Source organism: Plodia interpunctella, chromosome 5 (assembly GCF_027563975.2).
Source record: "Plodia interpunctella isolate USDA-ARS_2022_Savannah chromosome 5, ilPloInte3.2, whole genome shotgun sequence".
Classification (NCBI taxonomy): domain Eukaryota; kingdom Metazoa; phylum Arthropoda; class Insecta; order Lepidoptera; family Pyralidae; genus Plodia; species Plodia interpunctella.
Window position 1 is genome coordinate 3,894,056 of NC_071298.1, and position 12,188 is coordinate 3,906,243.

The 12,188-nt window shown below is 34.9% G+C and overlaps 2 protein-coding genes across 4 annotated transcripts in view; both read left to right on the forward strand.

Annotated features, from left to right (window-relative positions):
- LOC128669773 (serine/threonine-protein phosphatase 2A regulatory subunit B'' subunit delta-like) overlaps positions 1-8,089 on the forward strand; it is an 85,937-nt gene extending 77,848 nt beyond the window's left edge. The window contains exons 8-12 of one of the 3 annotated variants that reach the window (XM_053744872.2): positions 780-906; positions 1,159-1,323; positions 1,640-1,722; positions 1,992-2,120; positions 4,066-4,203. In XM_053744872.2, coding sequence (XP_053600847.1) covers positions 780-906; positions 1,159-1,323; positions 1,640-1,722; positions 1,992-2,103 — 487 coding nt within the window. In that variant the 3' untranslated portion in view covers positions 2,104-2,120; positions 4,066-4,203. Of the gene's footprint in view, positions 1-779; positions 907-1,158; positions 1,324-1,639; positions 1,723-1,991; positions 2,121-2,832; positions 2,849-4,065 lie in introns of those variants that run through there. The other 2 variants (XM_064435963.1, XM_053744871.2) reach the window with 2 other exon arrangements.
- Positions 8,090-9,937: 1,848 nt separating this feature from the next.
- Positions 9,938-12,162, forward strand: rnh1 (ribonuclease H1). Its single transcript, XM_053744861.1, has 2 exons — positions 9,938-10,865; positions 11,311-12,162. Exons 1-2 carry the CDS (start codon positions 9,956-9,958, stop codon positions 11,559-11,561), a joined length of 1,161 nt encoding a protein of 386 aa, XP_053600836.1. The 5' UTR covers positions 9,938-9,955; the 3' UTR covers positions 11,562-12,162.
- Positions 12,163-12,188: the final 26 nt, after the last annotated feature.

Genomic DNA, 12,188 nt, shown 5'->3' on the forward strand with positions numbered 1-12,188 from the left:
CCCCAAATGATTGAAAATGTTAAGCAAGATTAATTAATTGACTCAACATCATATGCCTACCCTTATTCCAATTTCCCTCCTCCGATTCTCCCTGTTTGATGTGAGACTATGGCAGATAAATTGCATACACCAAAATCAATACTTTACAATTCCTGACTAATTACTCCCACGAAATAGTGCAAAGAAACCATAATAAAATGGTTGAATATATATATATATATATAATATTATACTTAACTCAAATTATAAAGTTTCATACGTAGGTAGACTAATTGTAGAGACTCTTGGAAAAACAAAATAATAAATTAATATTCTGAGAAAACAAACTTGGAAGTCGCGGTTGCTCGATTCTTAAGTTTATTAAAGCACCTCTCTGCCAACCGAGCAACTTCGTAGCATGCATGAATACACTTCAACTTTTATGCAATATTGTCACGATACGATACTCGTAGTTCCAATTTACCATTAGTGCAGTCTTTGCGCTTTCTTACTTTGTCAATGTTGATGACACAAAATCAGTGGAAGTAAAAAGTTAAAAAATAACCTTATATCAGCCGATAATGCTACGTAATGTAAATTTAAAAAAATAATCTATATTGGTATTAAAGTTCGTCATCTCCACTAGACGTTCCATCATCACTACCTAGTATAAAATAAAATAGCTACCGCTGTTTGGTCTGTTCCAAGTCTAAGTCAGATTTTGATGCGGATCGAAGCCGGGACGGGCCGCAAGTGTTACAAGTATAATGGGTACTGAGTACTCTTTGTTAAAATTTCAGATGTATGGACGTGGATGGCGACGGGTACATTTCCATGTATGAACTAGAGTACTTCTACGAGGAGCAGATGCAGAGGATGGAAGCCATCGGCATCGAGACACTGCCCTTCAATGACTGCCTATGCCAGGTAATGTCTCGTTCCACAATTCTTGAGTTGCCTAAAATGTAGAGAAAGCTTTGGAGTAGGTAGTATTATGGAATTAACAGGGCCGGAAGCCTCCGGTAGAAACTCTAAATCCTGCTGCATGGCCTCGTTTTAGTCTTAGGCTCCCTGATTCCTGATTTACCAGTGATATGTTTTTCATTGGATAACTTAGATATTTTTTCCATTCACATGTTTACCTTCCAACGCCACTGAAACAGCTTGTTCCATCACCAGATGCTAGACATGGTGCACCCGGCGGAGGACGGCAAGATCACGCTGACGGATCTGAAGCGCTGCAAACTGACGCCCATCTTCTTCGACACGTTCTTCAACCTGGAGAAGTACCTGGATCACGAACAGCGAGACCCCTTCGCCACGCAGAGAGACTCGGACTGCGAGGTTAGTGATCCGTGGTCTTGTTCATGTTTCACATTGAGCATTTTCGACATGTGCCAAGATGTCCTCCATGGACTGATTACAGATATTTATTTCAATAGTACAATGTTCTGTCCTCATTGTCCTGATATACCCAGTGCAAAGGTTATAATGGTCGGCGGGTAATATGGAATCAACAACTATGTCAAACTATTAAAAAAGTATTTAACTACTTATGAATAATGGACGAAGGAGAAGATTTAGACACAGAAGACGTCCAGGTTTTTTGCTATTATTATTTCTTTTGAGCTATTGCTAATATTGTGTTGTCAATTTCCAGATGTCGGAGTGGGACAGATTTGCAGCTGAAGAGTACGAGCTGTTGGTAGCAGAGGAAGGTGGCAGCGACGCCCAGGATCAAATGTAAGAAGTTGCTCCAACATTACTAAAACATATTTTCTCCGTAAAACAGAAGCAACCTAAGAGCGTGTTCATTGCCCTGTGGCTAGAAAATGTATATTTGTACTAAATTAATTCGCACTTATTAAACTAGTTCTGTCTTCTCTTGTTGGTTAGTTTATATTTTTCCAAATTAATGTCACAATGTGTTAGCCAAATTAAATGCGTCCTAAGGTCGCAATTTAAGAACTTTACCAAACAAACAGATTAACATTTTTATTTCTCGCAAACAGGGAATTGTATAGGATAATGAAAGAGGCCGAGCGAAAGAAGTGCGTCGGTCGGTTCGTAGAACTGTGTCGTACTAACGGCCTCAAAATCAACGGATTCAGATTATACAAATAATTAAAAAAGTCGCCGTGGTAATTATCCAATTGAATGCATTGAGCCCTGTAATCCAGCACTAGATAGAGCATTTTGACGCATCTTGCGACGCACCGCAGTTCTAGAATCTGAACATCCGTGTTAAGTTAACATTTAAGACATGATTGTAAGCTGTAAGATATGTTCTGAATGCAATCACGCATAGCCCACACCTCCTATAGGTTCTATTGAATTGAGTGTTGAGTGTGTAGTTGTAATATTGGTATTGTCAAACATGCTAAGGTACTAATTTCACCGACTAATTTCAACGATATATTTCTTGGAATATAACAGTTACCTACTTCGGTAAATATTCTAGTATTCTTGATTAGAATTAATACTTTAATTTTATTTTTTGCATATAAGTAGTTACCATAGTTTTTTTCTGGCATTGTATACAATACAATAAAGTTAGTAGATACTTGATAATAGTCGTTTGTACCCGAAGAACCATTTGAGTAAAATGAATTAACTAAGTACTTGCTTTTAAGATATTGTTTAGTTTTAAACATCGCGCAATTCGATTGAGTTTCTAGGAGGTGGATAACCAGACAAGATAGGAATAATAGATTCCTATATAATATGACTTCATTTTAACACATCATCAATATATCTTGTTCCCACACTTAGTTTATTTTCTGTTTCAATGTATGTATCATATGTATTTATGTACCTATTTTTGTTCATATGTATTAAAATTTCTTTCATCAGGGAGGATGACAGAACTGGCTATGATAGGGTAAGACTATGTTGGTGAAATGAAGTGTACGTATTGTTTTGCACTGAACTATTAAAAAAAAGATATGCTTGAGAATTGAGCTTGGACGACTCGAATCGTGTTTACGATTCGAATGATTTGCATTTGCTCATCGATTGTCGCTTATATGTGTGAATTGCACCGATATTGGTGATTATTGGAAGAATGCAGCCATATTTCACAGGAATTAATGTAAACAATCAAGATAGGAATCTCTTTAAATTAAGGTGCCAAGTAATTAAATATTCGGTTTTGTGTTACCTACTTACCATGAATACCAGTCACATTTTTATTAGTTGAGATGTTGTCAACTCAGCGTCGCAGCATATATTCGCACATGTGAGTAGAATTAGATTTTAGTCTACAATCAATCTTTAATACACGTGACATCAATTGTAACATTTTGACACAGTAGACTAGTAAAACACACTAATAATTTACATGTACCTAGTTTTTATCGTCAAGAAATTGACCACATCACTGTGGCCAAAATAATGTTTTTGTGGGTTAGGTAAGTCTTTGTTTTAATGTCCACTACATTATGATCTGTTGCAGTATAAGTATGATTAAGTAGTGGCTTTAGGCATTGGTAAGGTTCTGATTGTTTGTATTATATTCCTGTGTCTCTTTCCTCGAGTCCATTGCTATTCTTGCTTGCAGTCTTGTCTGCCTTACTGATGAAATGTTATCTCCTGTACATATCTCTACTCGACGACGACTCTCAGCTTTTGTTTGTCTATGACTCGGCATCGGGCATGAAGCAACACTAACAACAATGATCTTGATTCACTTGCATTCAGTACATATACATCGGATTGGAAAACCGACATGAATTCCATTTTATATCACATATTTATACATGACACTTTGGAAAAATAGAGAATTAGATTTCCATGACGAACTGTAATTTATACGAAACTCTTATGTTAGTAGTTTGGACTAATTCTGTGTAAAACTTTCTAATTTATTGGTTGGTAGGCGAGAGGACAATTAAGACACAAAAAATATTGTCCAGGCCCAGAACATAGATTTTAATTCTCTATTCTATATAGTAAAAATGTCCATTATAAAAATTCTGTACAAAGTTCTTATAAATAAACTTCCTACTTGAATGAACTATGTACAGAATAATGCCAACCACGAACTTGTATTGTAAGCGGGTACTAATTTTGTTTTAAAATTTTCAGCTCATACGATGAAACCGACGAAGGTTTCTCCCCTAACATGGACGAGTACACCAACACAGAGGTAGTGGAAGACTCCAGTGTGGAGGAGTCCACTTTGAGCGAGAGCGGCGCGGGCTGGCGCTCCGAGCCCGTCGCCGGCTTCGTCAACCTCAGCTCCATATACTCCCTGGGCTCCAACGACCGCTGGACCAACCAACTGACCAAAAATAGCTTCCCCGACAAAAAACTCCCTGAAAAACCCGTCCCCCCCGAAAAGCCAGTTAGCCTCATGATGGTCAACGGGAAAATGGACAACAGATACGCCGGTTTTGGCAACAATAGCTTCCTGTACTCACATTTAATAACTGGCGGAGCTCGAGCTAAAGATCCGCCTTCATACACGGCAGCGACGAGCGGAACACTTTTCGAAAAAGAAAAGGCCACGTCTCCAAAATCAAAATCTCCCATAACTAGTCCCGTAAACGGAGTAAATAAAATTTCTGACAATTATGAGAGGGCAGTCGCCGAAAGACTCAGTCCGCAACGAGAAACCGCCAGAAACCGTAGCAGTCTCTTCAGCAAAGTTAATACTGGTGTCGTCTCCAGCAAAATAAAGAAAAATGTTCGTAATGAAGAAGATGATGAAGATTATGCTCGCGATAGTGATGAGTGCTCCATATAGGTTCCGACAACTTTCTCAGTGAACACCAAAGATAATGTGCAATTCGTAAAGCGGTAGGTACCGTTTAGTAACCAAGTAACTCTTGTTGTGTTTGAACAGAGAAATATTTTTTCAGCGTATCCTAGTGGTTGATACGTGCCTTGAGACAGTGTAGCAGTAGACGAACCCAGTGAATCTAGAAAAGTGATTTATGAAGAGGTACTAGTTGCAGCATTTCATTAGCTCGTAGTTATTTATGTATTATGATACTTTACCAGTGTTCTTTTGACGATTGTTTACGTGTTAATATCTGAAGCATATCAAATAGATTTGTTTTCGTTTGCATGGAAACTTTGTATTTTGTATGTACCTTGTTTCTAAATAATTATATGGGTACATCGTCATCCGTCATTATAGAATCACTCATATCATCGCTCCCTCCAGGCAAAATTAATTTAGCATAATAATCAAACAGCTCTTCTTCATGGTCATAAGTTGACTTCAATGCATTTTATTGAAGTATTAGGAGCTGTAAAGACTAGAGCAAAACTGTGATCACAAATAAACTCATGGAAAATGTATTTTGAATCTCAAGAAAAAATGTCCTTCGTATTTAAATATATATCTATAGTAGAATCTTCCCACTTTTAAATGGTTTAAGTCTGCTAAACTTTAATAAATATTAGAAATATATGATCTTTGAATCAACTCTGCTTTGAGCGCTTATTTGAACGTGTGAGATACCTTAAAGTTCAGAAAATTAATCACTAGAAATCCGATAGTTATATCATCAATCAGATTTATTCATAAGATAAGCATCATTTAACACAGCTTAAAAATAGGTCATAATTATAATCAAATCATTAATCGTCCATAATGCTTTATTTCATTAATTTAACAAGACAAATCAGTATGATAAACACGCACAGACTATTAATTTAGAATAGTAAAACATGTAACGAGTATTTTTGATAAAGAACCGACGGATATTTTGTATGTGAAAAATTCCTGGAACTGTCATGTTTCAAGGAGAGAGGTGTCAAATTAATAATTTAGTAATAGTACACGAGTTAGAAAATATTTTAGGCGAGGGCGATTTCAGTATATAGGTATTCAAGTCTCGCATATTTGGCGAAGACATCTCTAGACAAAGAAATTGTAATAGACCTATCATTTCAATCAGGATATTTAATAATATTTCAGGATATTTTTCCAATTTTCATACTAAGTTAGGTATAAAATTATGGATCTTGTAAGAACTATAATAAAGCACAATACATACCAAATGCCTAATACCTTTTGGCTACTACCTAATGTTGGAATTCGATAATGTTGTAATTCGATTGTATCGATTTTACCCACTGACCTCCCTAAATATAAGTTGTAAGTATATATGGAGGTCAGTGATTTTATCAGTGTACCACCACAAGTGTTGCCAGACCCTGATAGATATTTACACTACGAAATTATATGAGAACACTCAATTTCATAACATCAATACAATATTATATTGTTGTAAGTTAACAAATTGGCCTAGGGGTCCAATACCCACTTGCTTAGTTACAAATTAGTCAGTTGAAGCAGCTGTATAATAAGCTTCTAGATAATGCTGGGTAGATCTTACATATTAGGTAGGTACTCTAGTCTGCAGGTGCTGAATTCGGGTTGATGATCTGCCAATGTCAAATATTTCACAAAACCCCGGACTTATAATCCGCGCACCGATAAGTCCCGCGTTTCGCGTCGATTCACAGAGAGACGCTGTTAACCAATGACAGTGCGCCATTGTGACGCGATGTGTTTGTGGCGGAACGGCCACGTTGTTGTTGTCACCGACTGTCAATAAATATCCCGCGTCTGCGAGACTTTTTTTTGGCGCGGACTCCAATGTGTAAAACTTGTTTTATCGTTATATATCAGAGAATTGGTTCTCAAAACATTTGCCTTATGTACCTATTTGTTAATAACAAATTTATTAAGTATATAGCAATTATGATGAAATTTGCTGTCTTTTTCGATATCAATAAATGATTGATGATGATGTGAGTTATACATTGATGTTAAATATCATTTTGTTTGAATATTAATTGAGACGAATAGGATTTAAATACTGTAGATTTAAATTTAAAAAAAATATTGTGCATCGTCCGCCATGTATTATTAATTGGAAAATACAAAATTGACCTAACGTTTTTAAATCCTTGAACTTCTTCCTTACTAATATTACTAGTCATTTCTATAATCTAAAACAAATTATTACAATCCTCAACCGAACTAATTTTACCAAGTATTAACCAAAATAATTGTTCACATTTTAATAAATTTTATTAATACGTTGTGTACTGTTATCTTAGTATAATTTTATTAAAATTTATGGTATGTTTTATATACCTACCAATTTGAGCTTAGCTATTTAAAAGTTGATTAATTTAGTCCTAATTTTAGTATTTTAGGTCTGTAGAGGTATATACTTATGTTACTGAACATTATGACATCAAATGAATTTCTTCTTCGAAATCGTCTGATGATTATTTTAAACTAAGTAAATTCGATTAACTGATTCATGTCACAGTTTAAATTAAAATGGCAGCATTAAATGTGTTTTTAAGTACCATGTCGTATTTATGGTAGTAGAATTGATGGATAAACATGAAATACCTAACATTGTCAGATTTTTATTATAGGTAGAGAGACCAATCAATTTGATTATAATAATAATAATTAATAATGGCTATTGAAAAATGGAAGCTTCCAGAATAAACCCCAAATCCATTATGAAAATAGTGCCATTAATAACTACGTAACGTAATGGGAGCTGGGAAGGTATTGATTGATGTGGCAGAATAATATTTTTGTCAGAATTAATAATTTTTAAACTAAAGCAAAGCTGTTGCGGATAATAGACAATGTAATCTGCATTTGTATTGTCTATTTGTTTTTATATTTATGTATTGTATCTAATGTAGTAGGTACGTTATACGAGAAATTGATTTGATTGTATTATTGGAGTAATAAAAAGCCTAATAATATTGTAAAAACTCGAATGTATGTTTTATTTAATTTTGTATCGAATAATGTTATTGTATAGTGTCACTTTTTGGTATTGTGTAGCATAGGTATACTTATCTACCAAGGTATTATCAGTTGATATACTTAATGTAATGCTGAACGAATTTAATGAGTGTTTTAGTTGCAATATTTTTTAATAGACCTCATTATTAGATGTCAAACAATACCTATGTTGGTAGTTCAATAGGAGACACATACAAAGCCTAATGTAAGATTTTTTACATAAAAGAATAGTATCGATCATAGTGGTGTGTTGAAGTAACGGTGACAGACCTATTGTTAAGTATCCTAATAAAGTACATTATTGTATTTAAAGCTGATTTTTATTTAATTCCTTAAAGAAACTCAAGCGCCTCTTCCCCACTGGCTTGGGCATGTGCCCAGGGCCCGAGATCGATTGGGCCCCCTAGTCCTAACTCGATTACCAAACGATAACCTAAACGATTAAGCTTGATTTACGTTTCGGTACGTACAATACATACGCGATGTTAAGTACCTAGTTATTGTTCGTCGTTTGAAGGCAAGAGTTTAATAATATCGCGTACCTATTTTCGGCAAGTATGTAGGTACGTACAGATACAGTGCAAAGTGCCCTCTCTCGTTTTTCCCGCTCGGGCCGCACCCGTTAAATAAACTCGCCTGCGATCATGTAAACTGGTTGACTGGCGAGCTTCGTTTAGGTAAATAAGTAGGTAGTTCATAAAGTGGTCGTTTAAAATAAATATTTTAATCATTTCGTGCCAAAACTGAGTATTTTAGTACGAAAGGAGTAAACCTATTATTCTTAAAAAGGTTAAAGCATATTCTAAGCTAAAATATGTTTTGTCACTATCGCAATTTTAATATTTTAAATTGATAGAAAGAGACGAAACATATTAACTTTAGACAATGTTTCATTTACGTCATGAATGAAACAGGGTTTATTTCGTCATGGGTTTAGAAACACGTTTACGTTTTATTAACGTTTTATAACGCGCACGTTTAGGTACGGTTTCTTCTTTGTCACATCCTACCTACAGTCACGATCTTGCCATACCTAAACAAGAACCATAAAATCAAATATTTTAGAATACGCATGAATAATATAAATATATTTAAGGTTTATTTTTTTAGATATAATATTATTTTCTGATTATCATAATTAGATGTCACGAAGGAAGTTTATTTATGATCAATTTTATGGGATTAAAAACCATGACGAAATGTTCGAATGTAATGTAATATTTACCTAGATGGTTTTGCGCACAGATTTTCCACCTACGATAGGCCGTATAGGTACTTATACACTTCGTATATATCTACTCGTTATTGTTAAATATTTGTTGTGTGGATTTATCTCTAAATGTGCAACGTGAAACTGCAAGGTATGGTTTGCTTATCTTTTGTGTAGAATTTCAAACTATAGAAACCTGTATAATATATACAAGTAACTGTAAGAGTTCCTGGGATTATTGACTCCAGTACCAGTACTGGTGTCAATAATCCCAGGAACTTTTTGATACAAAGTACGTGTATTGCTCTGCCTTTCATCGGTAGCCCAACTATACGATAAGTACACGTTATACTTATGTATATACCTCGCAGTGCATATTATAAGAGAGGCCGGGCTACCGATGAACGAGATAGCAATATATGTACCTTGCATCAAAGAAATTCTATGTGTAAATATATACCTTGTTGTGACCTTTATGAATCTTTAGCTTTATGAAAACTTCCAACCGCAATATTTATTCATAAAAAAAAGTTAAAACATAGGTACTTACTTTAAGCTAAAGTATGTTTTGTCTCTTTTTGTTAATGGGAAATGTAAAGTGCAGTCATAGTGACAAAAATATTTTACCATAAAGTACCTATATTTTAACTTTTTTATGAACAACTGGGGTAGGTGTATATTTTTTATATTATAATTTACCAAGGTACATATGATTGCATTATTTTATTATGTTTGCTCATATTACATTTATTGTTCACACTATAATAAGATCATACAAAACACGCTTGGAAACGTAAACGTATAATGAATAATGAGCCTTATAAAGTGCTGTGTGGTACACATGTATGTCGATTGTCGATAATTAGTCATTGGTCAATGTCGATACACGTTTTCACGGATTGGTTGGTATTACATGTTGCTTATGTCAAAAATGATAAACAAAAACATGATCAAAACAAATCAATGTCATGTCATTATGTATTCGGAGGGTAGTATTATTAACGTTTTCAAAACTTTGTACAATTTCAAGGATACTGGTAAATTCAAGGATGCCTTTTTATGCTGTTGCTAAAGGTCGTATGTCTGGAATTTTTATGACATGGCCTGATTGTGAAGCCCAAGTGAAGGGTTTTCCTGGAGCTCGTTATAAAAAGTTTGATTCTGCAGCTGGTGCTCAAAACTTTATAGAAACTGAAGGCGATGGCGGAAGCAAACCTACAACCAAAGGTAAAAAAACATCGAAAGCATATCCTCCGGTTCCGGAAGCAGGTACTACTAATAACCTAAATTCGCTGAAGCGGCCTATTTCTTCATCGGCGAGTTCGGCGACGATATGTGCTAATCCTAAAAGTAAGAAAACTTCTACGAAATCTAGTAAACAGAAATCCAAAAAGTCTTCCAGCGACGAAGAATCGGACACGTTCACAGACGAAGACGATCTGAACACAATTTTGGTGAAGCAATTAGATGACGTCGAGAAAAGGCTAAAGGGCTTTGAAAAGAGCGTGGACAAGATCATTAAAAAGAGCCAAGCGTCTGGTCGTAAAACTATTTTGATAGAACCACCCGAGACTAAACGACGTAAGAGTAATAATTTGGACTTCGAAATGGACAGAAACGGTTATGCTCAAGTATATACGGATGGAGCATGCTCGTCTAACGGGCGTGATGGCGCCCGCGCCGGTATTGGCGTCTATTGGGGACCTGCTCATCCACTGAATGTCAGTGAACCGGTTTCAGGACGAGCCACTAACAATTCTGGTGAAATTCAAGCTGCCACAAGAGCTATCCAGCAAGCTGCTGACAATGGTATGACCAAATTAACCATAAATACCGACTCCAAGTTTCTGATTGATTCTGCAACAAAATGGATGCCAGGTTAGTAGTACTGTTCATTTGTACTTTTTTCACACTCCCCCATTGTGAATATCATGGGCCATGGCCCATGATATTCACAATAAGGTAGCATTTTTCAAGTATTCCTGGAAAAATAAACTTACTCAGCATTAAATTGGAAGTGTTATATTTACACTTATGCATCATTATTTTATTTAAAATGAAATGTTTTAAGTAATAAATTAAATTATAAGTTTATATACAAGATAATCTAAATTAAAATTAATATAATATATTTTTTTAAATCTCACATTAAATCCAAAAGCGACAGCACAGGAAATCTGTGATACATGCCCAGCCTTCTACAGACTACAGTCTTCATCAATCTGAGATGACTACACAACATGAAACATTCTCATATTTGTATGTTTAGGTTGTGGAAGATAATAAATGTACTTTTTTTACTTTAATTAAACATTTTGAACAGGTTGGAAGCAAAATGGTTGGACTCTTAAGTCTGGTGGGCCAGTGAAGAATCAAAGTGACTTTAAGGAGCTAGATCGTGCTCAGAGGAATGTGGATGTCAAGTGGAATTATGTTGAAGCGCATCGTGGAGTTCATGGCAATGAAATGGCTGATCGGCTGGCTAAGGAGGGTGCCTCAAGGTACCAGGGTAACTCTGGAAATAGATATGGAAACAATTCCAGATATGGAAATAACTCCTATGATGATTACTAAATTTTTATTTTGTGAAGATGGGAGAGACCTTTATAAAGGCCATTATTACTAGGTTAAGCATTATTTTCTTTACTTGAGCTCATTAGTGTTGATCATATTTTTTAAATAGCAAACATTATATTCACATTACAAGGCCAGCTACATGATAGAAACAAGTTTCTGTGTGTACATTCCAATGATGATTAAGAGATTTTTTCTAAAATTAGACTACCAAGCATTGTTTTTCATATCAGACTTTCAAATTCTGTTGATATGCCTGCTTATGTATGTGTGTCATATTAGTGTATTAATTGTTGAACTAAAATTGTGTTGCTAAAACACTTAGGTTGCACATATCCAGTCAGAATCGAATAATCTTTTTTTAATTGTCATGTGTATCTGGTGAACAGTCTGTGTCTGTATTGTTTGCTGATACCTATTAAACAAACTGTAATGTCGTTATTTCAGTTACAGAATGACTGATAATGTGATCAAACCTTCCCAATGTTAACTCATATTATTTTATTATGTTTTTAGTGTTAAGTGTTTGTGTTATTTCATTGCTTACTTATAAAAAGTTATTGTATCACTTAAAATGTAATAAAAGTTTAATTTTCTTAAAGGAGATTTCATTTATAATGTTTCAGA